This window comes from Erinaceus europaeus, chromosome 14 (assembly GCF_950295315.1).
Source record: "Erinaceus europaeus chromosome 14, mEriEur2.1, whole genome shotgun sequence".
Classification (NCBI taxonomy): Eukaryota; Metazoa; Chordata; class Mammalia; order Eulipotyphla; family Erinaceidae; genus Erinaceus; species Erinaceus europaeus.
The window spans coordinates 95894801-95918721 of record NC_080175.1 but is presented as its reverse complement, the minus strand read 5'-3'; the positions used below and the strand labels follow the sequence as shown (position 1 = coordinate 95918721).

Here is a 23921-nt window from a genome sequence, read left to right as displayed (position 1 = left end):
ACTATACTCTCTTTTCAAGATATAATTATGAATTTTTAATTCAGTTCTCATCATGTATCATATTGCAATGGCAGTATATATCATAATAGATTGTCTTTGTGTATTTATCTCTGTCTTTCCTGGTTATTTCCAATGCCCACACTTAATGGCTAGTACATAATACCTATTCAATAATTGTGAAACTGACCATACACTTAATAATATCCATGAACTGAGTGTTTCAAGTATGTAACAGAATTACTGAATAGTATTCACTATAGAAACACATGTACTTTGTACAGTTTACTTTATAAAAGTTAATTAAATGGTCCAAAAATAGAAGAAACATTATAGAGAATCTATATTGACCATAAGTCAGCATATTTTTATTTTGGTTAGAAATCCAACTGCAGCTTATTCTCCAAGCAAGCTGACCTTTGTCTGCTGTAATTTTCATTTCTATCGATGATGAGGAAAGAGTTCAGTTTTTTATAATCACAATTCTCACCAATAATGAACAAAATACTCTTAGAAGCAGTCTTAGCGCACCAGTACACACTGGTAGTACACGAGTGATCAGCAAGTTTCAGGACATTGCAGGGTTTGTTCATTTATGCAGTTCTTGTTGACTAAACTATTCAGAAAAACGCAAGACCTTGTTTTTATTGTTTATAGCTGCCCACTTCAGTGTCAACAGAGGAAATATGAGCCCTGCTCTCTTGTATAAATGGTACTGACTAAAGCTGGCTATAACTCATTTATCCTAAAATAAAAGCAGAGCAATTTAACATCTTGGAGTTTCAGGAACAGTGGACTAGACCTCTCTGCTTTCATAAGATGCAGGACTGAGGTGGGGGTGTTTATCCAAATCTAGTTTAAATATCTAGATCCCAGGCAAAGAAGCACACTTTTCAAATCTATGGGGTTTAGAGTTAATGGTATTTATATACTTTCCTCATATTTGGGAGCTACTCTCTGACCTAACCCAACTTTCTAATCTTATTCTCAACTCTGACATCATCTCCCCAGATAATACTTCTAGTCCACCTGCATGTTAGCTGCCAGGCTAATGGGCCACATGAAACATACCTAAAATAGACTTCCTATCTTCTTAACACATAAAAAACCCTAGTTTCATCCACTCTATTCCTACTTTGGGGTTTCTGTTCATTAAACAATGTATCTTATGGCCTTTTCAGCCACCAAGATGCAGATGTTACTATGACACCAACCTGACGTCCCTGGGTAGACGACCCCACCAATATGTCGTGGAGCCCCGCTTCCCCAGACCCCTTCCCCACTAGGGGAAGAGAGAGACAGACCTGGAGTATGGATCTACCTGTCAACACCCATGTTCAGCAGAGAAGCAATTACAGAAGCCAGACACCTTCCGCATCTCATAAAGATCTTTAGTCCAAGGGGTCCAAGCGCACATGGCACAAAGCGCAAAGATCAGCAGAAGGATCCCGGTTGGAGCCCCCGGCTCCCCTCCTGCACAGGCAGGGAAGCAGGTCTGCAGGTGTCTGTCTTTCTCCCCCCCTCTCTGTCTTCCCCTCCTCTCTCCATTTCTCTCTGTCCTATCCAACAACTACAGCAATAACAAGAATAACAACAAAGGTAACACAAACTGGGGAAAAAATGGCCTCCAGGAGCAGTGGAGCCTTAGTGCAGGCACTAACCCTTGAGGCAGAAGAAAAAGAAAGAAGGAAAAAGAAAAAGGGTCCAGCACCCTGATTAAAACAACAACAACAACTTTGGTCCATACTCCCACAGGGATAAAGAATGAGGATGCTGCCAATGGAAGGCATGAGACAAGGAACTCTGACATTGGGAACTGAGTGGAATTATATCCCTTTTTTGTTCCAATCTTGTTAATCACTATTAATAAATTAAACCCCCCCCCAAAAAAAAATAAAGTGCAATATATTGCAACGAAAGAGCAAAGTGTAGAATTTAGAATCTGCTAAGGGGTCCTAGCAAAAACAAAACAAAACAAAACAACTCATAAAAACAGAAATAGACCCATGAGCTAACAGTTGTCATTCTTCCTCCGCCCAATGGAGGCCGGGCGGAACTACATTTCCCAGGATGCAAAGCGGCGAGGCGTCGTCACAGAGTTCAGATTTTTTTTTTTTTTTTGCCCCTCCCTCTGCTCAGCGCAATTCCGCCTCGGCCTAATTGGTTCGGCTTCCGTGCGTGGGATCCCGGCTCTGACGTCACCCGCAGCCATTCAGGAAAAAGGCTCTCGGCCCCGCGGCCTCACGGGAAATGAAGTCCTCGCTGGGGTCGGAGCTGGAAGTTCTCCCTCTAAATCTTAGCTAGGAAACTACGTTTCCCGGCGTGCCCCGCGGCCGCTGGGCGGTGCTGGGTGCCTGGGGGGCGGGGCCTGATGTCTGGTACAGTCACCCCTCGCTGCTTTGGTGGGACTGTGATGGCCGGAGAGATGACGATCTTAGGTCAGTGACGGGGGTCTCTCTCTCTTCTCGCTCTTGATGGCATCTGAGCGGCGTGGGGACACCAGGATGACCTGGGGGTGGTTGTCGCGTCTTCCGGATCCTTTGGGTTCCCGGGAAGGAAGCTGGAAAGGTGACTTGGAGTCGGTTTTTGTCAATATTAAGTAGCACTCCACTTGGGGGGGGAGGGGGTCTTTAAGGGGGGGAGGGACCCGGTAGGGGGCGGGGAAGGTGGGCGGGGCCCCGGCATGGGGGGGGTCTTTTAGGGGGCGGGGCCTTGGCTGAGGCGGGGTCCCGATAGGTGGGGTGTGGTGGGGGCGGGGCCCCGGCAGGTGGGGGCGGGGCCTGGTAGGGGGTCCTTTAAGGGGCGGGGCCCTGGCAGGGGGGGCCCCTGACAGCTGTGCTGTGTATTCACCCCAGGCACTTGTGGTCTTTTCTTTTCTTTTCTTTTCTTTTCTTTTCTTTTCTTTTCTTTTCTTTTCTTTTCTTTTCTTTTCTTTTCTTTTCTTTTTTCTTGTCTGTCTGTCTTTCTTTTTTAAAATTTCTTTGATGGAGACAGAGAGACATCCGCAGCCTCCTTCCTCCCTCCCTCCCTCTCTCTCTCTCTCCCTCTCTCTCTCTCTCTCTCTCTCTCTCTCTCTCTCTCTCTCTCTCTCTCTCTCTTTCTTTCTTTCTTTCTTTCTTTCTTTCTTTCTTTCTTTCTTTCTTTTTTAAAATTTCTTTGATAAAGACAGAGAGACGTCCGCAGCCCAGCCTCAGCACTCAGGAAGCTTTCCCCCTGCAGGTTGGGGAGAAGCTTTGGATTTTAGGATCCAGCCAGGATGCACCCCCAGGGCCAAGGGGTGGAAAAAGGTGAAGAAGGAGGGGAAGAAGCAGCATCCTGCGGAGATGCTGGATTTAAAGATTTAAATCTAGCCTGGAGACAGGGTTCCCTAGCAAAGAGACTCTACTCTCACGCCTGGTTCTGCAAAGAGACTCTCACGCCTGAGGCTCCAGAGCCCCAGGTTCAAACCCCACCGCAGCAACTTACGCCAGAGCTGAGCATTGCGCTGGTGAAAATAAACAAATAAAGTAATGAATCAAACAAATAAAGTAAAAGAGGTCCAGGCTCCCCTTTCTCTCTCTCTCTCTCTCTCTTTTTTTTTTTTTTTTTTTTTCTGTATTGGACCAAAGTCCCTTCCATCAGCCTGGCTAAGCCAAGCCCTCCCGGGACCTGCCGGTGGGTGTTCACAAGATGAATTTTGAAATTTGACATCTAAAAAATAAAAAAGAAAAGAAAACCAGAAGAAAATGGGTTGTCTCTTAATAGAATCCCTTGGACTCCAGGAGAATGTATTTGTTAGCCATCAGTAAACCCTGCTCTTTAACACATTAACATTTTAACATTTTCAATTCTACTGGCTCCCAAGGGACAGGAGTGCATTCACTCAAACCCTGGAAGCAAAGAACAGATTCATTACAGATTCCAAGTGGTGACTTTTTTTTTTTTTTTTTTTACCACTTACATTTACAATCTGCAAAGCATCCATTCATAGGTTTTTTTGTTTGTTTGTTTTCATCTGTGTGTGTTGATCTGATGTTTTCTTGAAAGCTCAGGTTTCCCGCTTCGAACCCCGGCTCCCCACCTGCAGGGGAGTCGCTTCACAGGCGGTGAAGCAGGTCTGCAGGTGTCTGTCTTTCTCTCCTCCTCTCTGTCTTCCCCTCCTCTCTCCATTTCTCTCTGTCCTATCCAACAATGACAACAACAATAATAACTACAACAATAAAACAACAAGGGCAACAAAAGGGAATAAATAAATAAATATTAAAAAAAAAGAAAGCTCAGGTTTGGGGGTACAGCAATGGTGAAGCCTGTTTTTAAGGAGCTGTCCGTTAGGTTGCCAATTGTTAAGCATTTTATTTTATTTTATTTTATTTTAATTTTTAAAAATATTTTATTAGAGACAGCCAGAAATCGAGAGAGAAGAGGGTGATAGGGAGGGAGAGAGAGAGAGAGACACCTGCAGCCCTGCTTCACCACTCCTGCGGCTTTTTCCCCCTGCAGGTGGGGACCAGGGTCCTTCACTGCAACAGGTGGGCTCAGCCAGGTGTGCCAGACGCCTTAATGCTTCTTCCCTGCTTGCTACCTCTGCAAGAAGTCTGTCTTTAGCGCAAACTGAGATACAGAAAGATCGTTGTTCTGTTATGAAGTGACAGTTTAATGTCTTAAGAACCTTTCAAAGTTATTTCTACCCATTGTGTCTTTATTTTATTTTATTTTTTAAAAGAATTTATTTATTTATTTGTGAGAAAGCTAGAAGGAGAGAAAGAACCAGACATCACTCTGGTACATGTGCTGCTGGGGATTGAACTCAGGACCTCATGGTTGAGAATCCAATGCTTTATCCTCTGTGCCACCTCCCGGATCACTTATATTTATTTATTTATTTATTTATTAAGGAAAAAGGGAGATAGAGTTTTAGTCTTCTAATAATAGAATTTTTACTGTAGAAATTATTTCATTTTTTTACACTTTTTTTTCCCCTTTTTCTATTTTATTTGCTAGAACAGAGAGAAATTGAGAGGGGAGGGAGACAGAGACACCTGCAGACCCCCCTCTCCAGCAGGTGGGTGATAGCGGCTTGAACCTGGGACTTTGTGCATCAGTCTGGCACTGCACGGCGTGGCCCTACTATAGAAACTTCGAGTGTGAGTTTCTTTTTTGATCATCAAAATAAGAGTTATTTATAAGGTTGCATGGCCAAAGAACAGTCGGTGAAGAAGTTGGATTACATCTAGATTTCCCTCCAAATGGATGATTTTAAAATAATGATGATGATGATGATGATGACTGGAGAGAAAGCAGGAACGGGGTGACTCACATCTGAGGCTCTGAGGTCCCAGGTTCAATTCCCAGCCTCTCCATAAGACCAGTGTTCGGGTCTTTCCTCTGTGTCTTTCCCTCACTAAAGTAAATAAATAAACTATTTAAACGCCAGTGTAGTTTTTATAAGTGGCGTAATAGTTTTTAACATTTACTGAGAAAGTCACCAGGCTGTATGTAGATCCGTGTCGTGGCTTCCGCTGAAGTTCTGTGCGCCCTCTGCTCCCCCCACACCCCCAACCTGCGGAGTGCTTGGAATTCAGCTACTTCTGTTTCTCTCTCTCTCTCTCCCTGTTGTTTTTTTGTTTTTCCTGTCCCAGCAAGTTCTCATGATAGGAGAAATCCAACCATAGTTGTCATTTGCCTCCTGCGTCACTAAGCATTATCACTCCCCCCAAATGAGTGACTCGAAACGTTGCTATTTCCATGAACTCTCCCTCACCCATAAATGTAGTGTACAAGCCTATAGGTGACGTTTTGTTGTTGTTGTTGTTGTTTGTCTTGTTTATATTTTTAATTCATCTTACTGATTTACAGTCAGTTTACATGGTGGAAAGCTGGCTATCAGTAATGGGAAGTTTGATGGTATTTCCAATCTTGGTTTAAAGTGTGGTACTCCATGTGCCGATTTGATGAATGAAATTTTTTTTTTTAAATTTTTATTTATTTATTTGTTATTGGATAGAGACAGAGAGAAATTGAGAGAAAAGGGGGAGATAGGAGGAGACAGAGAGACACCTGCAGACCTGCTTCACCGCCTGTGAATTGACTCCCCTGCAGGTGGGGAGCCGGGGGCTCAAACTGGATTCCTAACCGGCCCTTGCGCTTTGCGCCAAGTGCGCTTAACCCGCTGCGCCACTGTCTGGCTCCCTGACGAATGAATCTTAACTTGCCTGTATTTCAGGATCAGCTGTCTTGACGCTCCTGTTGGCTGGCTACCTGGCACAGCAATTCTTACCGTTGCCCACGCCTAAAGTGATCGGCATCGACCTCGGCACCACCTACTGCTCGGTTGGGGTGTTCTATCCTGGCACAGGGAAGGTGAAGGTCATTCCAGACGAGAGTGGACACGTCAGCATCCCCAGCATGGTGTCCTTCACTGAGGGCCAAGTACACGTGGGCTATGACAGCTTAGAACTGGCAGACTCGAACCCCCAGAACACCATCTATGACGCCAAGCGCTTCATAGGCAAGATTTTTACCCCGGAGGAACTGGAAGCTGAAATCGGCAGATACCCCTTTAAGGTAAGTGGTCCAACTAAAGTTTGTTCAGTTTTTGTTCAGCATACCATTTGAACTAATGCACTGGCTTCAAGTTACAAGACGTTCTGTTCATTTCAACTGACGTTTTAAAATTTATTTATTTAAAATATTTTTTTAATATCTACTTATTGATTTTCCCTTTTGTTGCCCTCGTTTTTTATTGTTGTCGTTCTTATTGTTGTTGATGTCGTTGTTGGGATAGGACAGAGAAATGGAGAGAGGAGGAGAAGACAGGGGGGAGAGAAAGACAGACACCTGCAGACCTGCTTCACCGCCTGTGAATGAAGTGACTCCCCTGCAGGTGGGGAGCCGGGGGCTTGAACCAGGATCCTTAGGCCGGTCCTTGCGCTTTGCGCCACACACGCTTAACCTGCTGCATTACCTCCCAACTCCCAGTTTTTAAAAATTTTTTATTTATTTATTGGCTAGAGACAACCAGAAAATGAGATGAAAGAGAGGTAGAGAGATGTAGAGACATCTGCAGCCCTGTTTCCCCCACGAGTGAAGCTTTCCCCTTGCAGGTGGGGTGAGGGGGCTTGAACACTGGTCCCTGTGCAGAGACGTGTGCGCTCAACCAGGTGCGCCACCATCCGGCCCCCTCAACTGACTTACCTTTCATGGAGGAATTGTAGATGATTCCCACACTTAATTTCATCTGATATCCATTTTCTCTTAAATGCACAAAGAGGTACGTTTTCAAATATGAACTTTTTCTATGTGATGAGTCCATAAGATTTTTCTATTTAAAATCTGTCACAGATGATTGTTATAAAATTGTTTTTTTTTTTTGTTTGTTTGTTTGTTTTACCTCCCCAGAGCACTACTCAACTTTTGCTTTTGGTGGAATGGGGAATTGAACCTGGCATCTTAAAGCCTCAGGCATGAAAATCATTTTCATAACCATTATGCTGTGTCCCCTACCTCAGACTGATTATTTTAAAAGTGATATTCCCTTTACAGTTTGTTGTCTAGTTTCCCTGTTTATTATTTACTTTGGGGCTTGTTAAGTACCTTAATGAGATACCTTTGTAATTTATAGACTAGTTTCCCCCAGTAATTGTCAAAAAGGAGATTCATGAATAATCTGATAAGAAGTTATTAAGAGGGGCTGGGTGGTGGCGCACCTGGTTGAGCGCACTGGTTACAGTGCACAAGGACCTGGGTTCGAGCCCCCGGTCCCCACCTGCAGAGGGAAAACTTCGCAAGTGGTGAAGCAGGGCTGCAGGTGTCTCTCTGTCTCACTCCCTCTCTAACTCCCCCTTCCCTCTCGGTTTCTGTCTGTCTCTATCCAATAAATAGAAATAATGAAAATTAAAAAAAAAAGAAGTTATTAAGAATTACTTGATATACCAACATTCTGTTTATAGCTTACTACCAAGAAAGTGATTAGTAAACGGTACACTTGGGGGAAAAAGTGAAATAAAGTAAACCTCCTGTAAATGTTATGCTGTTTCATTTCAGTTAAACATATTTTCTTTGGGAGTCGGGCGGTGGTGCAGCGGGTTAAGCGCAGGTGGTGCAAAGCACAAGGACCGGCGTGAGGATCCCGGTTCAAGCCCCCCAGCACCACACGGGAGTGAGGTCTCACAGTCTTTGTCGCCCTCTCATTATTTGCCCTTCACGCGATGTCCCACCTGCAGGGGAGTCGCTTCCCAGGCGGTGAAGCAGGTCTGCAGGTGTCTGTCTTTCTCTCCCCCTCTCTGTCTTCCCCTCCTCTCTCCATTCCTCTCTGTCCTAGCCAACAACTACAGCAACAATAATGATAACAACAAGGGCAACAAAACCTGGGAAAAAATGGCCTCCAGGAGCCGTGGAGTCTTAGTGCATGGCACTGACCCTTGAGGCAGAAGAAAAAGAAAGAAGGAAAAAGAAAGGGAAAGAAAAAGGGTCCAGCACCCTGATTAAAACAACAACAACAACAGCAACAACAGCTTTGGCCCATACTCCTCTCTCCATTTCTCTCTGTCCTATCCAACAGCGGCGACGACATCAACAATAACGACGACACTCAAACAACAAGGGCAACAAAAGGGAATAAATAAATATTAAAGAAAAAAGATAATCAGAAAATGTTTTCAGTTAGGATGCGTATGTAGGACACCTAGAAACCTGACGTCTTTTGAAAAATAACCTCGGTATCACTGTACTGAGGAGATGCTGTACCTCTGTTTCCCCAAGCGAGGCCTCAGGACTTCGTCCCTTCCTCAGCCCTCCCTCTGATTCCCTGGAGGACCTTGGTTCCTCCACCTCCCTTCAGAGGCGATGCTGAGCTCCTGCCTTCCCTTTGCCGAGTCCCCCTAACCCGCTGCAGCGGGTCGAGGTAGGTCAAGGCCAGAGTCCGTCCGGGACTCACCCCCACCACCAGGCTGCGCATCACGCTGTCTTCCTGGGCCTCTTGGCCCGTCTCCTCCAGACGCCTCGTCTCCGATCACTGGTCTGACCTGCTTCTCTGCAAGTCTGCTTCTCGTTTTACTTGCTCAGCACCACACGGGAGTGAGGTCTCACAGTCTTTGTCGCCCCCTCACCATTTTCCCTTCGCGCGACGTCCTGAAGGTGTAGCACACCGGGCTTTCCTTCATTCAGGACTGTGGTGTTGTAGGGACACTGAGCCTCTTGCCGGCCGACGTGTCCTTTATTCTTCCTCCGTCCAGATGCTTAGCTTGTTTCCCTGTCTTCCGTATTTGACAAGATCCCCATGTGGGTTCTGGGAGACACGTTTATTTATTTATTTATTTATTTTCCCTTTTTTTTTTTGTTGCCCTTATTGTTTAACATTGTTGTGGTTATTGATATCATCATTGTTGTTGGCTAGGACAGAGAGAAATGGAGAGAGGAGGGGAAGACAGAGAGGGGGAGAGAAAGACAGACACCTGCAGACCTGCTTCACCGCCTGTGAAGCGACTCCCCTGCAGGTGGGGAGCCGGGGCTCGAACTGGGATCCTTACGCCAGTCCTTGCGTTTTGCGCCACGTGCGCTTAAGGGAGACACGTTTTATTATTCTCCAGTTATTGAGAGCAATGGCTGGACATGTTTATAAATCTTCTAAAGAATTTTAAAGGGACTCTGAATAAGTTACTTTTCATCGTGATAAATGTGCCTGATAGATTCCAAATGAAGTTTATGGTCTTACCAAGGTTAAGTTTTTTCCTGAATGTGTTCATTACGTATATCCATGTGTATATTTGTGTTTCTTTATGTAGCTGCACATTTTTTGTACTTTTTGTTTCCTTTCATTCACACAGGTTTTAAACAAAAACGGAATGGTCGAGTTTTCTGTGGCAGGAAATGAAACCATCACCGTTTCGCCAGAGTACGTGGGTTCCAGGCTGTTATTGAAGTTAAAAGAAATGGCAGAAGAATACCTCGGGATGCCAGTTGTCAATGCTGTTATTTCTGTGCCAGCAGAATTTGACCTAAAACAGAGAAATTCAACAGTCGAAGCTGCTAACCTCGCAGGTAATGCCACCCTTGTGTGAGCTGCACTGTTTAAAAGATGTCCTTAGACTGAAAATGTATGTCGTCCGAAAAATCATTTTATCATCTAGGCACAAAAGTAAACTGCATAGTAGGAAATGGGCGCAGTTTGCTCCAGGTCTGTGAAGATGCTAAGAATGCCATGTAGAGGCCATAGCCCGGTGTCAGCAGTGCTTCTGACTCCAGTCACCTCTGTAATGGTCACACGGCTAACACCGGAGAGCATGGTCCTGCATGGTCAGTGTTTTCTCCTAAACTTTGGGAACAAAAGGAAATGTTTGCTTATGAGATGGGGGCTTGGAGACAGTGCATGAGGGCTTTGTAGACTGGGCAGCTCTTCATCGTGAGAGACTGTCCTGGGCGTCTCTGGTTTTCAGCCTTCCGAGCCTCTGCCTCTCAGCCGTTAGCACTCCCGACCCTCCAAACACTGCCGTCTCACATCTCCAGACATTGCCACAGGCCCACTGAAGGGTAAGATGACCCTCAGTTTAGTGGGAAACTTAGTTTTCTTTTAACGAGCAGGGTAAGGGGGCAGAATTTGGGGGTGGTGAGCAAGGAGGCTTTCAGAGAGTGACCTGACAGGTCCCACTGAGGACGCGACATCTGAGGACACCTTGAGGAGACGGGGCAGTTAGCAGAGTTCATGCATGAGCAGACCTGCTGCAAGGACAGGGTGGTCCCTTGGGTAGTTCCCTGTGGTGGCAGACCGGGGGCTTGAACCCAGGACGCCAGGACTCTGTGCACAGCAGACCTTTGCTCTTTTAGGCAAGTCATCATCCCCCAGGCCCCATGAAGAGGTTCTTTTGTTTGTTTTTGTTTTTCAGTGTTTTGGGTTTTGTTGATGATTAACTATTAAGAGTAACATAACATTTTCTGTTCAGCCCAGGCCCTTATAAATTCATATGTCAACCTTGTATACGACATGGAATTCCGCACTTTCGGAAGACTTGATAGTCACTCCTCCTGTTTTAATTACTTTTACTGGCTGTTTGTCTCCCGTATGTCTCATGGCTCAGTGGAGTCCATGCCATAAAAGACACTGATCTGTCGTGACGTTACATGGAAAGGAATTTCTCTGTAGCAGCCCCTCCATGACTTGTTATTTCTTCCATCCACCATTACAGGACTGAAGATCTTACGGGTGATCAATGAGCCGACGGCGGCAGCTATGGCCTACGGTCTGCACAAGGTCGATGTCTTTCACGTCTTGGTGATAGATTTGGGTGGAGGAACTCTGGATGTGTCACTGCTCAATAAACAAGGAGGGATGTTTCTCACCCGAGCAATGTCTGGTAAGAAAAATAGGGGCCGGGCGGTGGTGTCCCTAGTTGAGGACACAGGCTGAAATGTGCAAGGACTCGGGTTCAAGCTCCCAGCCCTCGCCTGCGGGGGGGGGGGGGGGGGAGTTTCACGAGTGGTGAAGCAATGCTGCAGACGTCTCTCTTGTTCTCTCCCCTACCCCTCTTCACCTCCACTATCCTCTGGGTTTCTGAGATGAAAGATGAAAAAAGATTTTCTGTCGGGAGTACTAGAGGTTAAAGCACATTTACTTATGTAATGCATAATATTTTTGTTTAAAATGGTCCTCAGCTTCATTATGGTGATCTGTTTACCAAGTTGTCTGACACAGTTACGTTTTATGCAGCAGAAAATTAAGACTTAAAAAAAAAAAGTGGTATCCTTTTAAGTCAAATAAATAGACTGCCAGTGATAGCTCTGTGAGCCAGTGCCTTCCAGAGCCGCAGTGAAGAGCAGAAAGAAGGGAATTCTTGGGAAATCGAGAGTACTCAAGCTTGTTACTGTTGTGCGTCTGTTTCCCAAGATGGAATGCAATGGATTTCTTTCAAAAGCCTAATTGTAGAGTTCCTACTTTGCATCTTATTTACTTACTTGTTTATCTGTCTAGTGGAAGGAACTGAGTCTGTTTGAGTAGTCAAGCTCTATACTACAGGTGGTCTGACTTCTGTGGTTCTCTTCCACCAAACTAGACTGTTTAGAACAGTTGTTGCAGGGGATGTATTTGACATTGTTCTTTACCACTGACATCATTTCCTCTGATTCTTAAACTCTTAGTTTTTCAAACCAAAAAGATGTTTAAAAAGGATTTTTTAGGTTTTTTTTTTCCCTTTTCTTTATTAGGGAAATAATGTTTTACATTCGACAGTAAATACAATAGTTAGTGCATGTATAACATTTCTCAGTTTTCCATCTAACAGTACAACCCCCACTAGGTCCTCTGTCATCGTTTTTCGACCTGTACCCACCCACCCACCCCTATCTACCCCAGAGTCGTTTAATTAGGTGCAATATGCCAGTTCCAGTTCAGGTTCTACTTGTGTTTTCTCTTCTGATCTTGTTTTTCAACTTTTGCCTGAGAGTGAGATCATCCCATATTCATCCTTCTGTTTCTGACTTATTTCACTTAACATGAATTTTTCAAGGTCCATCCAAGATGGGCTGAAAATGGTGAAGTCACCGTTTTTAATAGCTGAGTAGTATTCCATTGTGTATCTATCTAGACCACAGCTTGCTCAGCCACTCACCTGTTGTTGGACACCCGGGTTGCTTCCAGGTTTGGGCTATTACAAATTGTGTTGCTAAGAACATATGTGTACACAGATTATTTTTGGATGGGTGTGTTGGGTTCCTTAGGATATATCCCCAGGAGAGGAATTGCAGGGTAGGTCCATTTCTGCCTTCCGAGAGTTCTCTAGACTGTTCTCCACAGAGGTTGGACCATTTTACATTCCCACCAGCAGTGTAGGAGGGTTCCTTTGACCCCACAACCTATCCAGCATTTGTTGCTGTTACCTTTTCTGATGTATGACATTCTCACAGGACTGAAGTTGTATCTCATTGTTGACTTTATTTGCACTTCTCTGACAATCAAAGACTTGGAGCAGTTTTTCATGTGTTTCTCGGCCTTTTGGATCTCTTTTGTGGTGAATATTCTGTCCATGTCCTTTCCCCGTTTTTGGATGGGGTTATTTGTTTTCTTATTGTTGAGTTTGGTGAGCTCTTTATATATTTTGGTTATTAGCCTCATGTCTGATGTATGGCATGTAAAGATCTTCTTCCATTCTGTGAGGGGTCTCTTGGTTTGGGTAGTGGTTTGTTTTGCTGTGCAGAAACTTTTTAATTTGATGTAGTCACATAGGTTTGTTTATACTTGCCTTAGTCTTCTTTATAATGGGATTCATTTCATTGAAGATGTCTTTTAAAATTTATGTGGAAAAGAGTTCTGCCAATATTTTCCTCTAAGTATCTGATAGTTTCTGGTCTACCATTCAATTCCTTGATCCACTTGGAATTTACTTTTGTATTTGGTGAAATATAGTGGTTCAATTTCATTCTTCTCCATTTTTTCCAACACCATTTGTTGAAGAGACTCTGCTTTCCCCATTTAATAGTCTGGACACCTTTGTCAAAGATTAGATGTCCATAGCTATGGGGACTTACTTCTGGGCTCTCAATTCTATTCCACTAGTCAGTGTGTCTATTCATGTTCCAGTACCAGGTAGTTTTGATGACAATGGCCCTATAATACAATTTGAGATCTGGGAGCGTGATGCCTCCAGTTCTGTTCTTTCTTCTCAAGATTTCGTTGGCAATTCTAGGTCTTTTCTGGTTCCAGATAAACATTTGTAGCATTTGTTCTATTCTCTTAAAAAATGTGGTTGGGATGGGAATCGGGTGGTAGCACAGAGTATTAAGTGCCTGTGGTGTGAAGCACAAGGAACGGATTAAGGATCCCAGTTCGAGCCCCCAGCTCCCCACCTGCAAGGGAGTCGCTTCACAGGCGGTGAAGCAGGTCTGTAGGTGTCTTTCTTTCTCTCCCCCGTCATCCCCTCCTCTCTCCATTTCTCTCTGTCCTATCTAACAACAATGACATCAATAACAACAATAACTACAACAACAATAAAAAAAAGGGCAACAAAAGGGAAAATAAAATAAATATAAAAAAATGTGGTTTGGATCTTGATGGGGATAGCATTAAATTTGTATATGGCACTGGGTAGTATATTCATTTTGATGATGTTAATTCTTCCAACCCATGAACATGGAATATCTTTCCATTTCTTTATGTCTTTTTCAATTTCCTTGAGTAATTTCAGTATTCAAGTCATTCACTTCTTTGGTTAGGTTTATTCCTAGATATTTTATTGCTTTTGTTGCTGTAGTAAAAGGAATTGCTTTCTGGATTTCAGCTTCTTCTAACTTAGTTTTTGTATAGACGAATGCCACTGACTTTTGAATGTTAATTTTATAGCCTGACACCTTACTGTATTGCCTGATGATATCCAAAAGATAATTGCTGGATTCCTTAAGTTTTTCTATGTATATTATCATGTCATCTGCAAATAGAGAGAGTTTGACTTCTTCTCTTCCAATCAGTATCCCTTTAATTCCTTGCTTCTTGTTACGGCAAGAACTTCCAACATTATGTTGAATAGTAATGTTGATTGTGGGCATCCCTGTCTAGTACCTGATCTGAGGGGAAATGCTTCCAGTTTTTCGCCATTGAGGATGATGTTGGTTGTAGTTTTGCTATATATAGACTCCACTGTCTTGAGGAATTTTCCATCTATTCCCATTTTTTGTAGTGTTTTGATCATAAAGGGATGTTGTATTTTGTCAAAGGCTTTCTCTTTTCTATTGATATGACCATGTGGTTTTTGGTCTTGCTTTTATTGATGTGGTGGATCACATTGATTGTTGATTGATTTACGTATATTAAACCAACCTTGCATCCCTGGGATAAACCCCACTTGGTCATGATGAACAATCTTTTTTAATATACTGCTGTATCTGGTTGGCTAGAATTTTGTTCAGTATTTTAGCATCTATGTTTTTTTTTTAATCCCTATCTTTTTTAACTTTATTTATTTTAAAGTCTATAGTGTAAGATATGAGATTAGCTGCTCCTACCCTTTATTGTGGGCCATTGGTTTGTATGATAGTTTTCCATCCTTTCACTGTGAGTCTGTGTTTGTCTTGTTGAGTTAGGTGGGTTTCCTGTAGACAGCATATTGTTGAGTTGTGTTTTCTGATCCATCTTCCTATTCTGTGCCTTTTAATAGGTGAATTCAGGCCATTGAAATTTATTGATATCAAAGATTGGAGATATTTTAACGCCATTCTTGTAGAGTTTTAGAGTGTTCTGATATATGTCCCATTTATGGTGTCTGTCTGTTTATAGGAGATCTTTCAGAACTTCTTTCAGGGCAGGCTTGGTGATAGTTGATTCTTTCAACTGTTGCTTGTCTGAGAAGGTTTTTATGCCTCCATCTAGTCTGAATGACAGTCTAACAGGATACAGTAGTCTTGGTTGAAAGCCTTTCTCATTGAACACTCGATAGATATCTTGCCATTCTCTTCTGGCCTGTAGTGTTTGTGTAGAGAAGTCTGCTGCTAATCTTAGGGGTTTTCCTCTGTAGGTGACTCTTTATTTTTCTCTTGCAGCCTTGAGGATCCTTTCTTTATCCTTATTCCTTTCTGTTCTAAATATGATGTGTCTTTGTGTCTTTAAGTCTGGGTTAAATTCTGTTTGGGACCCTCTGGGCTTCTTGAACCTTTATGTCTTTGATATTTTCTAGACTAGAGAAGTTTTCAGCAGTTATGGCCTGAAGAATGCTTTCTTCCCCTCTCTCTTTCTTCCTCTGATAAGCTAATAATGTATATATTATTTCTTTTGAAGTCATCCCATAGATCTCTGTTGTTGTTTTCAGCATCCCTTAATCTCTTTTTGAGATCTCTTACTTCTTTTTTAGTTGTCTTTAATTTGTCCTCAATCTTGCTAATTCTGTCTTTAGTCTCATTGATTCTATTCTCTCTCCCCTCTACTGTTTTCTGGAGTTCATCTATTTTGTTACCCTGTTCTGATATTATTTTAGCTTGTTCAGCTAGTTGTGTTCTTAGCTCAGCTATTTCAGCTTTCAGCTCTCTAATAGCCTTGAGATAATCAGTGTTTTCTTCCAGGGTCTCATTTGTTGTTTGTGCATTTCTGATTACAATTCTTTCAAACTCCTGTGATTATTTCCTTAACTTGTGTTTTGATGTTGACCTCATTATTTTGTGCTTCACCCTTTGGGGGGCTTTTAGCTGGACTCTTGTCCTGGTTCAGTTCTCCAATATTTCTTCTTGTTGGTTTAACCATTCTATATAATATGTTATGAGGTCCCTCTCTCAGTACTTTTCAAATTACTGATCACTCTTGCCTGGATTGACTTGTGTCTAAGTAAGGTACTTAAAGGGTTCACAGTTGTGGAAATTGATAGTTGTTTCAACATTATTTTAATCCCTGAGTTGGAGCACAGTGGCTTCAAAAGCCTCTTTTATTCTTTTTCTTCTCTGTAGGCTATCGGAGCCTGAGGGCTTTTAAACTGTAAGTAGGCTTCTTAGCTTAATCCCTCACTCCTGACAAAGAGATAAAGCAGGGTGGGGGAGAGATAAAACAGTGGTTATGCAAAGAGACTCCCACAGCCCCACTGCTAGGCCCTGGAGGTGTAGATCTTCTCCTGAGTTTCCTGGTTAGTTCTCTGTGCCCTGGTGTCAGCACAGGGCCCTTCCCCCCATGCTCCGGCTTCTGAGGGCAATAGTAATGGAGACTTATAGTTGTATTTGCTGAGTCTTAGGGGAGTCCTCTCCGCCCTTCAGCCGTCTTTTTGTTGGTGAAAGACTGGAGGTGGTGTCTCAACTGGTTAACTGCCTGACTGTTACCAGCCACTTAATCTCTCCCTGGGCTCCTCTCTGTCCATGAGCCACACGTGTTTGCACTCAGCAGTGATTTGGTGGGTTCCTGAAGTTATTCGAGTCCTGTCTTGTGGTCCCAGATGATCTCCTTTGATATTCCTAGTTGACCGGGGAGAGGAGAGGAGAGAAACACAGCTGCTGCTGCTCTGTAGCCCCGCCTCCGGAAGTCTCCTTTTTTTTTTTTTTACATTTGAATTTTAAAGGGAAGAAAAGGACACATGAAGTGAAAATACAGAATGACTTTCCCCATAGGGAGAAAAAAACAAAACCAGGAAAATAAAACATGGACTTGAACAGCAGAACTGAGGTCAACAATGGGCTGGGGCAGGCTGGAAAGCTGTGGTAGTGGGGAGATAGTTGAGTGAGCTTTGGTGAAGGGATGGATATTGGTGATTTGTCGAGAGTGGGGTGGGGTAATCCATTTTGAGGAGGTGAAGAATTACACTCCTGAAACTAATTTAGACTGTTAAAATGAAAAACAAATAATAAAGATATTTCACTAAGAAAGATTGTTTTTCTGTTGAGTGTAATGACTTAGTGTTTTTGAGTTGCTACTTAAAGACTAGTCTGTGTTCTATTTTTTTTTGGATAGTCACTTGATATAGCTAAGAGCAATTGCCTTTTATGTCATTTAAAAATTTTGATCCTGGTGTGTATTGTTTTTTCATAGTACATAGTTGAGTTAAAATCACCTAACTTACTACTTTAATCCATTTTGTATAAGTAAAATTTTAATACATTAAACAATTCATTCAATAAGAATTTGTTGTTCTAGAATATCTTACATATACACTACACAAACATATACATGTAACATATATACACAGAGATGCATAACTGTCACTTTTTTTTTTTCTAACTTAGGGAACAATAAACTTGGAGGACAGGACTTCAACCAGAGATTGCTTCAGTACTTATATGAGCAGATCTATCAGACGTACGGCTTCATGCCCTCTAGGAAAGAAGAAATCCACAGATTGAGGCAAGCTGTAGAAATGGTCAAATTAAACCTGACTCTTCACCAGTCTGCTCAGATATCAGTATTACTCACAGGGGAAGGAAAGAGCAAAAAGGAACCTCAGAATAGTGGCCCCGATATGCCGAAGGACAAACTGTCCCCAGGAGATGGGAAGCATGCTTTTGGAGCTGGCCTCTCTGAAAGAAAAAGTGGAGAAAGCCAAGTTCTGTTTGAAGCAGAAATCACACGGAAACTCTTTGACTCCCTTAATGAAGATCTGTTCCAGAAAATACTTGTACCCATCCAGCAAGTTTTAAAAGAAGGCCACTTGGAAAAGACTGAGATCGACGAGGTGGTTTTGGTCGGGGGCTCTACCCGCATCCCTCGAATCCGCCAAGTCATTCGAGAATTCTTTGGGAAGGACCCCAATACGTCTGTGGACCCTGACCTGGCAGTAGTGACAGGAGTCGCGATCCAGGCAGGAATTGATGGAGGCTCTTGGCCTCTCCAAGTCAGTGCTTTAGAAATCCCCAACAAGCATTTGCAAAAGACCAACTTCAACTAAATTCCAAAGGAATGATGTGTTTCTGTGATCTTGTCTCTTGGTCTTTTCCAGTAATTGTACAACCTTCTTCAAGAGAAAAATCACTTAAGATATCATATAAATGTATCCAGCATTGTAATTGCAAACATTTTACACAACATTTTATTTTAGGATTGAATATAATGGGATGGATCCTTATTATCTTTGAGAGATGGCATTCCAACCAATATTTCTAAGGTGATAGAGTGTCAAGGTCTCTTACAGAAATTTGAGTTACATTTTTCTGATATTTGAAAGTGGATAGACCCATGCGCTCAGAATTATGTTCTGTAAACATTGTCTAGTGCCAATTATAGAATTCCCAGTTCTTACTGGATTGTACTAACGGGAACTGGTAATTTGAACTACCTGGTCTGTCACGTATAACTATTAATTTAAACTATACTTGAAGGATATTTACATTGGCTGGGACATAGCAGTATTATTAATATGGGCTGCGAATGTAATATTCAGTAACTGCCATACTATATAACAGACTTACTCTCAGAAATAGTTTCCCATGTGTCCTTTTATAGAGTCTGCATTCTCCAGGTTTAAAAAATGTTTCTTTGATTAATTTGTTTTCTTTCTAAAATAGCTTATTATTTAGATGTTTCAATACCAGATAGTAGAAATATCCAGTTTGTATTTCCTTTGTCAGCTGTGCCTCATTTTCTGCTCGGCATTCCCCGATTCTACTTGGCTAGAAGACAATATAGAAGTGTTAATTGCATTTTTTTTTTAAATGAGTTAATTTCAGAATAAAGCCACTATTGCTGTTGTTTATGTTACTCAAGACTTTTGGTGAGTAGCAATAATTAACTGCAGTATTTGCTTTATTTTCAGTTAACCCTGGAGAACTTACCTCGCATTTGATTATCAGATCATTTGATTTTTTTTTTTTTGCTTGACTGAGATTTCTCCCATATTTATAAAATAATGCAGATGTGTTCAGTAGTTGTGTACTATAATTTTTAAATCATCACACTTGAACTATTTTTAGCCTTAAGGTTAGTGTGATACTAGTTTTAAAAAATGATGAATACTGGAGGTAATGGGGACGTTCGTGTGAGAGACAGTGTGGAGAATTTTCCACACATCAGCACTTCGAGCAGCTTCTTGATTTTGTTTGCTTTTTAGAAAAGCTACAGGGACCAAGAAATAAAGTATAGCCATTTATTTCTGTGATACCCATGTTATTTGAAGAATTATTTTCCTTTATGGAGGCATGCTGGTCAAATTTTTTTGTTGTATGTCTGCACTATCCACTATTGGACTTGGAAGAATGTTGAATTTCCTGTCACTAAAAAGAGGACAGGTTTCTAGCAACACTGAAACATTTTGGCTTTTGAGTAAAAAGGTGAAAGATGATAATTTATACAGATCTTAAAAAGTATTTTTTTTTCTTAGCCATGAGGTTACTGTGAAGCTACAATTCCAATCAAATGTTTCTTTGTATAGGAAATATGTCTAGTGTATAGTGTTGGCATATTTTACTTTAGAACTAGTGGAGAAATGCCAAAGATAATTCTGTCACCGCATTAGGACAATATTCACATGTTCTCTTGAACTTTATATAAATCATTCAATAGATTCTACAACTGAAACATCTTTTTCCACAGATCTTTGAGGAAAGTGTCCAATTGAAAACTCCACAGAGTATCAACTTTAACCTCAAGCATTTTCAGATATTTTAGGAACTTGAATTTCTGAAGTCCACGAGACCATTCAAGACAGTCTCTTGACACCTTTTTCAAGAGAAAACATTTTGCAAAGCAGAGCTAATCTCAGACACTAAAACTGAAATTGAAGTGATGTGTGTCTGAGTACTAGAACGACAGCGTTGGGCAGTGTGTTAACATTGCCTATCTCTGCTCAGTACAGTTAGCCCCTTCAAAAACAGACTGGTGTCAACTCAACCACTTTAGGAGATTACTTACAAATAGCCTCCTTGAAATCAGTGTAGTCTATTTAAAAGATAGAATTATCTTGAAGGGGTAACTTATGCAACATAACCTGAAGGCATTTTCATATTCTACATTTGGTTGCACACCTACGTGTTTTTTGAAGTATGTAACTTTAAATAGTATGTCTTGTGTGATTAGAATATGTGAACGAGTAATTTATTTTGTATCAGGTGTGTTTTCGTACTGTGTTTTCTCAAACCACTGACTTTTTATCAGCAAATCCTACTGTGTATAGCAGGTACTGAAGATAGTCTGTTAGTTACTGTGCATAACATTGTGCCTATCAGATCTGTGTCATGTACATTCTGATGTAAATAAATAACACTTTACAGCTTGTTTTTTAAACCCAGTGCTTTTCTTTTCCGTTCAGAAGTAGGTCAGAGTATTTTCTTTTTTTTTTTTTTTTTAATTTCTTTATTGGGGGAATCATGTTTTACGTTTGACAGGAAATAAAAGTTGGTACATGCATAACATTTCTCAGTTTTCCATATAACAATACAACCCCCACTAGGTCCTCTGTCATCCTTTTTGGACCTGACAAGAGTCTGCCTCATGTCTTCTGTTGCTAACCATGCCTTTCTTTAGCAGAGGGTTGTGATGGATTATGTCAGTATGCAGGACTGAGGGCGAAGCATGTGTGCAGCATGGTCCCGATGAAAGTTGGGTACCACACACGCCATGAAAAGCACATACACAGCCCTCTGTGGGCGTCACGTAAAAAGCGTACATCACCTTGATGGTTTGCACCTGGCAGACTCGCTTTGAACTTTGACATTCTGTGATGTAATTGTACTAAGTACCAGTAAAAGGAGCCCAAACTTTTGGTTTGGGGGCTGCACCCAGGGTTTCCCGGTCTGGGGGAACTTTCCCAGATGCATTTCCTCCCAGGAACACTTGCTCACTGCATGATATGTGTATGTGTGTCTTTTTTCCCCCTCTTTCACCTCAGGTCCATATCATGGCCTGAAATCGCAACAGAGTGACCCTTGAAAGCAAAGCCTCCTGCATTAGTCACAAATTCAGATGACGTGGCAAATTTGCATGGGGTCTCCAGAGAGAACACTAAGACAGAATCATCAGTAGTCTCCAGGTTGCTGACCCACTAAAACAGATTAAAAAAAAAAAAAAAAACTTTGTTTTAAACTAACTTGGAATTAAGAAGAGGAGGAACATTTCAGAATACCACATTGTTTATGCTTGTAATCATTCCCTTTCTTCATCAAAGGAACCCAGTGTGCCAATTGTATTGGGATCTTTTCTTTTCTTTTTACCTCTATATAAATAGAAATTAGGGAACTTTAATATCTTGTGGTTGTCTATAGTTCTCTCATTCTCAGTGGTATATAGTTCTACGGTGGGAATGGACTACAATTTCTCCAGGCTATTAGTGGCATCCCATTCAATGTTCAAGCAGTGGCCAATAGATTTACTATAGCTGTAAAGAGACTAAATCATAACATTTTAACTAATATAAATGAAACAGGTAGATTCTTTCATGGAGTTCAATAAATAGCCAATGTATTGAGTATAAAGCATAGTGGCAGGCACTTCAGGGACTATAAAGACAGAACAGTATTTCAAGTAGTCTCCACTTTAGCAAGAGATGCTTTAGATAATACATGGTTTACAAGTCAAGGCAACTTCATAAATGCTCTTAGGGGGTGCAACACATTCATGCAAACTCATTGTATCATGGTTTGTTGTGGGGGGGGAGATAAGAGAAATAACTGGTGACACTTAAAGAAATAAAGTGGTTTCTTAAATTTATCTGAGTACTTCTGCTTTCAGGTACATATTTTTCCCCTAGTTTATGGGGACGTGTGAACCTATGCTCTATCTCAGGGGACCTGGACTATATCTAGGTTTGGGGACTTTGACAGATGACCCCATCAATGTGTACTGGAGCTCCACTTCCTTAGAGACCCATCCTACTAGGGAAAGAGAGAGGCAGACTGGGAGTATGGATCGACCGACCAGTCAACGCCCATGTTCAGCAGGGAAGCAATTACAGAAGCCAGACCTTCCACCTTCTGCATCCCACAATGACCCTGGGTCCATGCTCCCAGAGGGATAGAGAGTGGGAAAGCTATCAGGGGAGGGGGTGGGTTATGGAGATCGGGTTATGGGAATTGTACCCCTCTTATTCTATGATTTTGTTAATGTCTCCTTTCTTAAGTAATAAAAAATATATATCAATGACAATAAAAAAATTATCTTCTTGAGCAGACCCAAGGCCTTACACATGTGGTTTCACCCCTCTGGGTCACGGTAATTATTTATTCAGAGAGAGAGGGAGAAGTGGGAAAGAGCACATGAAAAGACAGGAAGGAGAGAAACCACAGTACTCTCCACTACCACAGCACTATTTCTGCGGAAGACAGGCAGCTTATTGTAGTCTTGATCACTTCATATTTGAAGCTTAATTCAGAGAAGAGACCTTGCTTCTGTCACTACATGTACCAAATGCCCTTCAAAATCTAAATTAATATGGCAGATCAGCAGTCTTCTCATGAATATTTACTATCTAATACACAGCTGACTTGTTAATCCATTTTAAAAATAACCTAATTTTTTCCTCAGGTAAACAGTGAAAATATAAAATTTTCCTTTAAACAAAGCACATCATAAAATTTAGTTAATAAGAAACTCAGTTTGTAAAATAAAGCCATAAAAATTCTTTCTAAAAAAACCAACTGTATAGCTAACATTTTTCTCTCATACTTGCACAATGTAATATGCTGTGTAGTTCATGCTGTCAAGCTCAACAGATTTGTGTCTACAGGAAACCGTGTACATTAAAAATGCCTGGCCATTCACTCTAGGGATTTATATGCTTATTGGATACCTGTTACCTGAAAGGAATCATTCTAGCCACCTAATATTTAAGGGAAACTAAAAGTAGGCACTTGTCTTTAAATAGCTTTATTGGGAAAAAATGGACTGAAAAATATGAAAACAGCTTATGGCCCCCTATAATGATAAAACTATGTACGTGCGAGCTAGTGAGGGGGGCAGAAAAGGAGTAGCAAGATTCTATTGCAGCACAGAATGGGAAATTGACATGAAAAAAGAGACCCCTGCCTTCCCACTCAAACCAAGTCAGAGCCTGAGAGGACAACTGGCATTTGGAACTTGAGCACTGGGGAAACAGATGTTTAGGAGGCATGGAGAATAGAAGAAACAGTTCTTTTAGAGCCCTGATAGTTAAAAACTATAGTGTTTTTATTTTATTTATAAAAAGGAAACACTGACAAAACCATAGGATAAGAGGAGTATAACTCTACACAATTCCCACCACCAGAACTCTGTATCCCATCCCCTCCCCTGATAGCTTTCCCATTCTCTATTCCTCTGGGAGTATGGACCCAGGGTCATTGTGGGATGCAGAAGGTGGGAGGTCTGGCTTCTGGAATTGCTTTCCCGCTGAACATGGGCATTGACAGGTGGATCCATACTCCCAGCCTGTCTCTTTCCCTAGTGGGGAAGGGCTCTGGAGAAGTGGGGTTCCAGGAGCGGGGCTCTGGTGGGGTTGTCTGTCCAGGGGAAGTCTGGTTGGCATCATGGTAGCATCTGGAACTTGGTGGTTGACAAGAGGGTTAACATACAAAGCCAAATAAATTGTTGACTA

The 23921-nt window shown here is 41.9% G+C and overlaps 1 protein-coding gene across 2 annotated transcripts; it reads left to right on the top strand.

The window, feature by feature from the left end:
• Window positions 1-2309: 2309 nt before the first annotated feature.
• HSPA13 (heat shock protein family A (Hsp70) member 13) lies at window positions 2310-20638 on the top strand. 2 transcript variants are annotated; one of them, XM_007531888.3, is made up of 5 exons: window positions 2310-2435; window positions 6200-6540; window positions 9801-10014; window positions 11157-11324; window positions 17650-20638. In XM_007531888.3, the coding sequence occupies exons 1-5, from the start codon at window positions 2369-2371 to the stop codon at window positions 18306-18308; spliced, it is 1449 nt and encodes a 482-aa protein (XP_007531950.2). In that variant the 5' UTR covers window positions 2310-2368; the 3' UTR covers window positions 18309-20638. The 2 variants fall into 2 exon arrangements, with proteins under 2 accessions (XP_007531950.2, XP_016048213.1); XM_016192727.2 differs by having other exon boundaries at window positions 2427-2565.
• Window positions 20639-23921: the final 3283 nt, after the last annotated feature.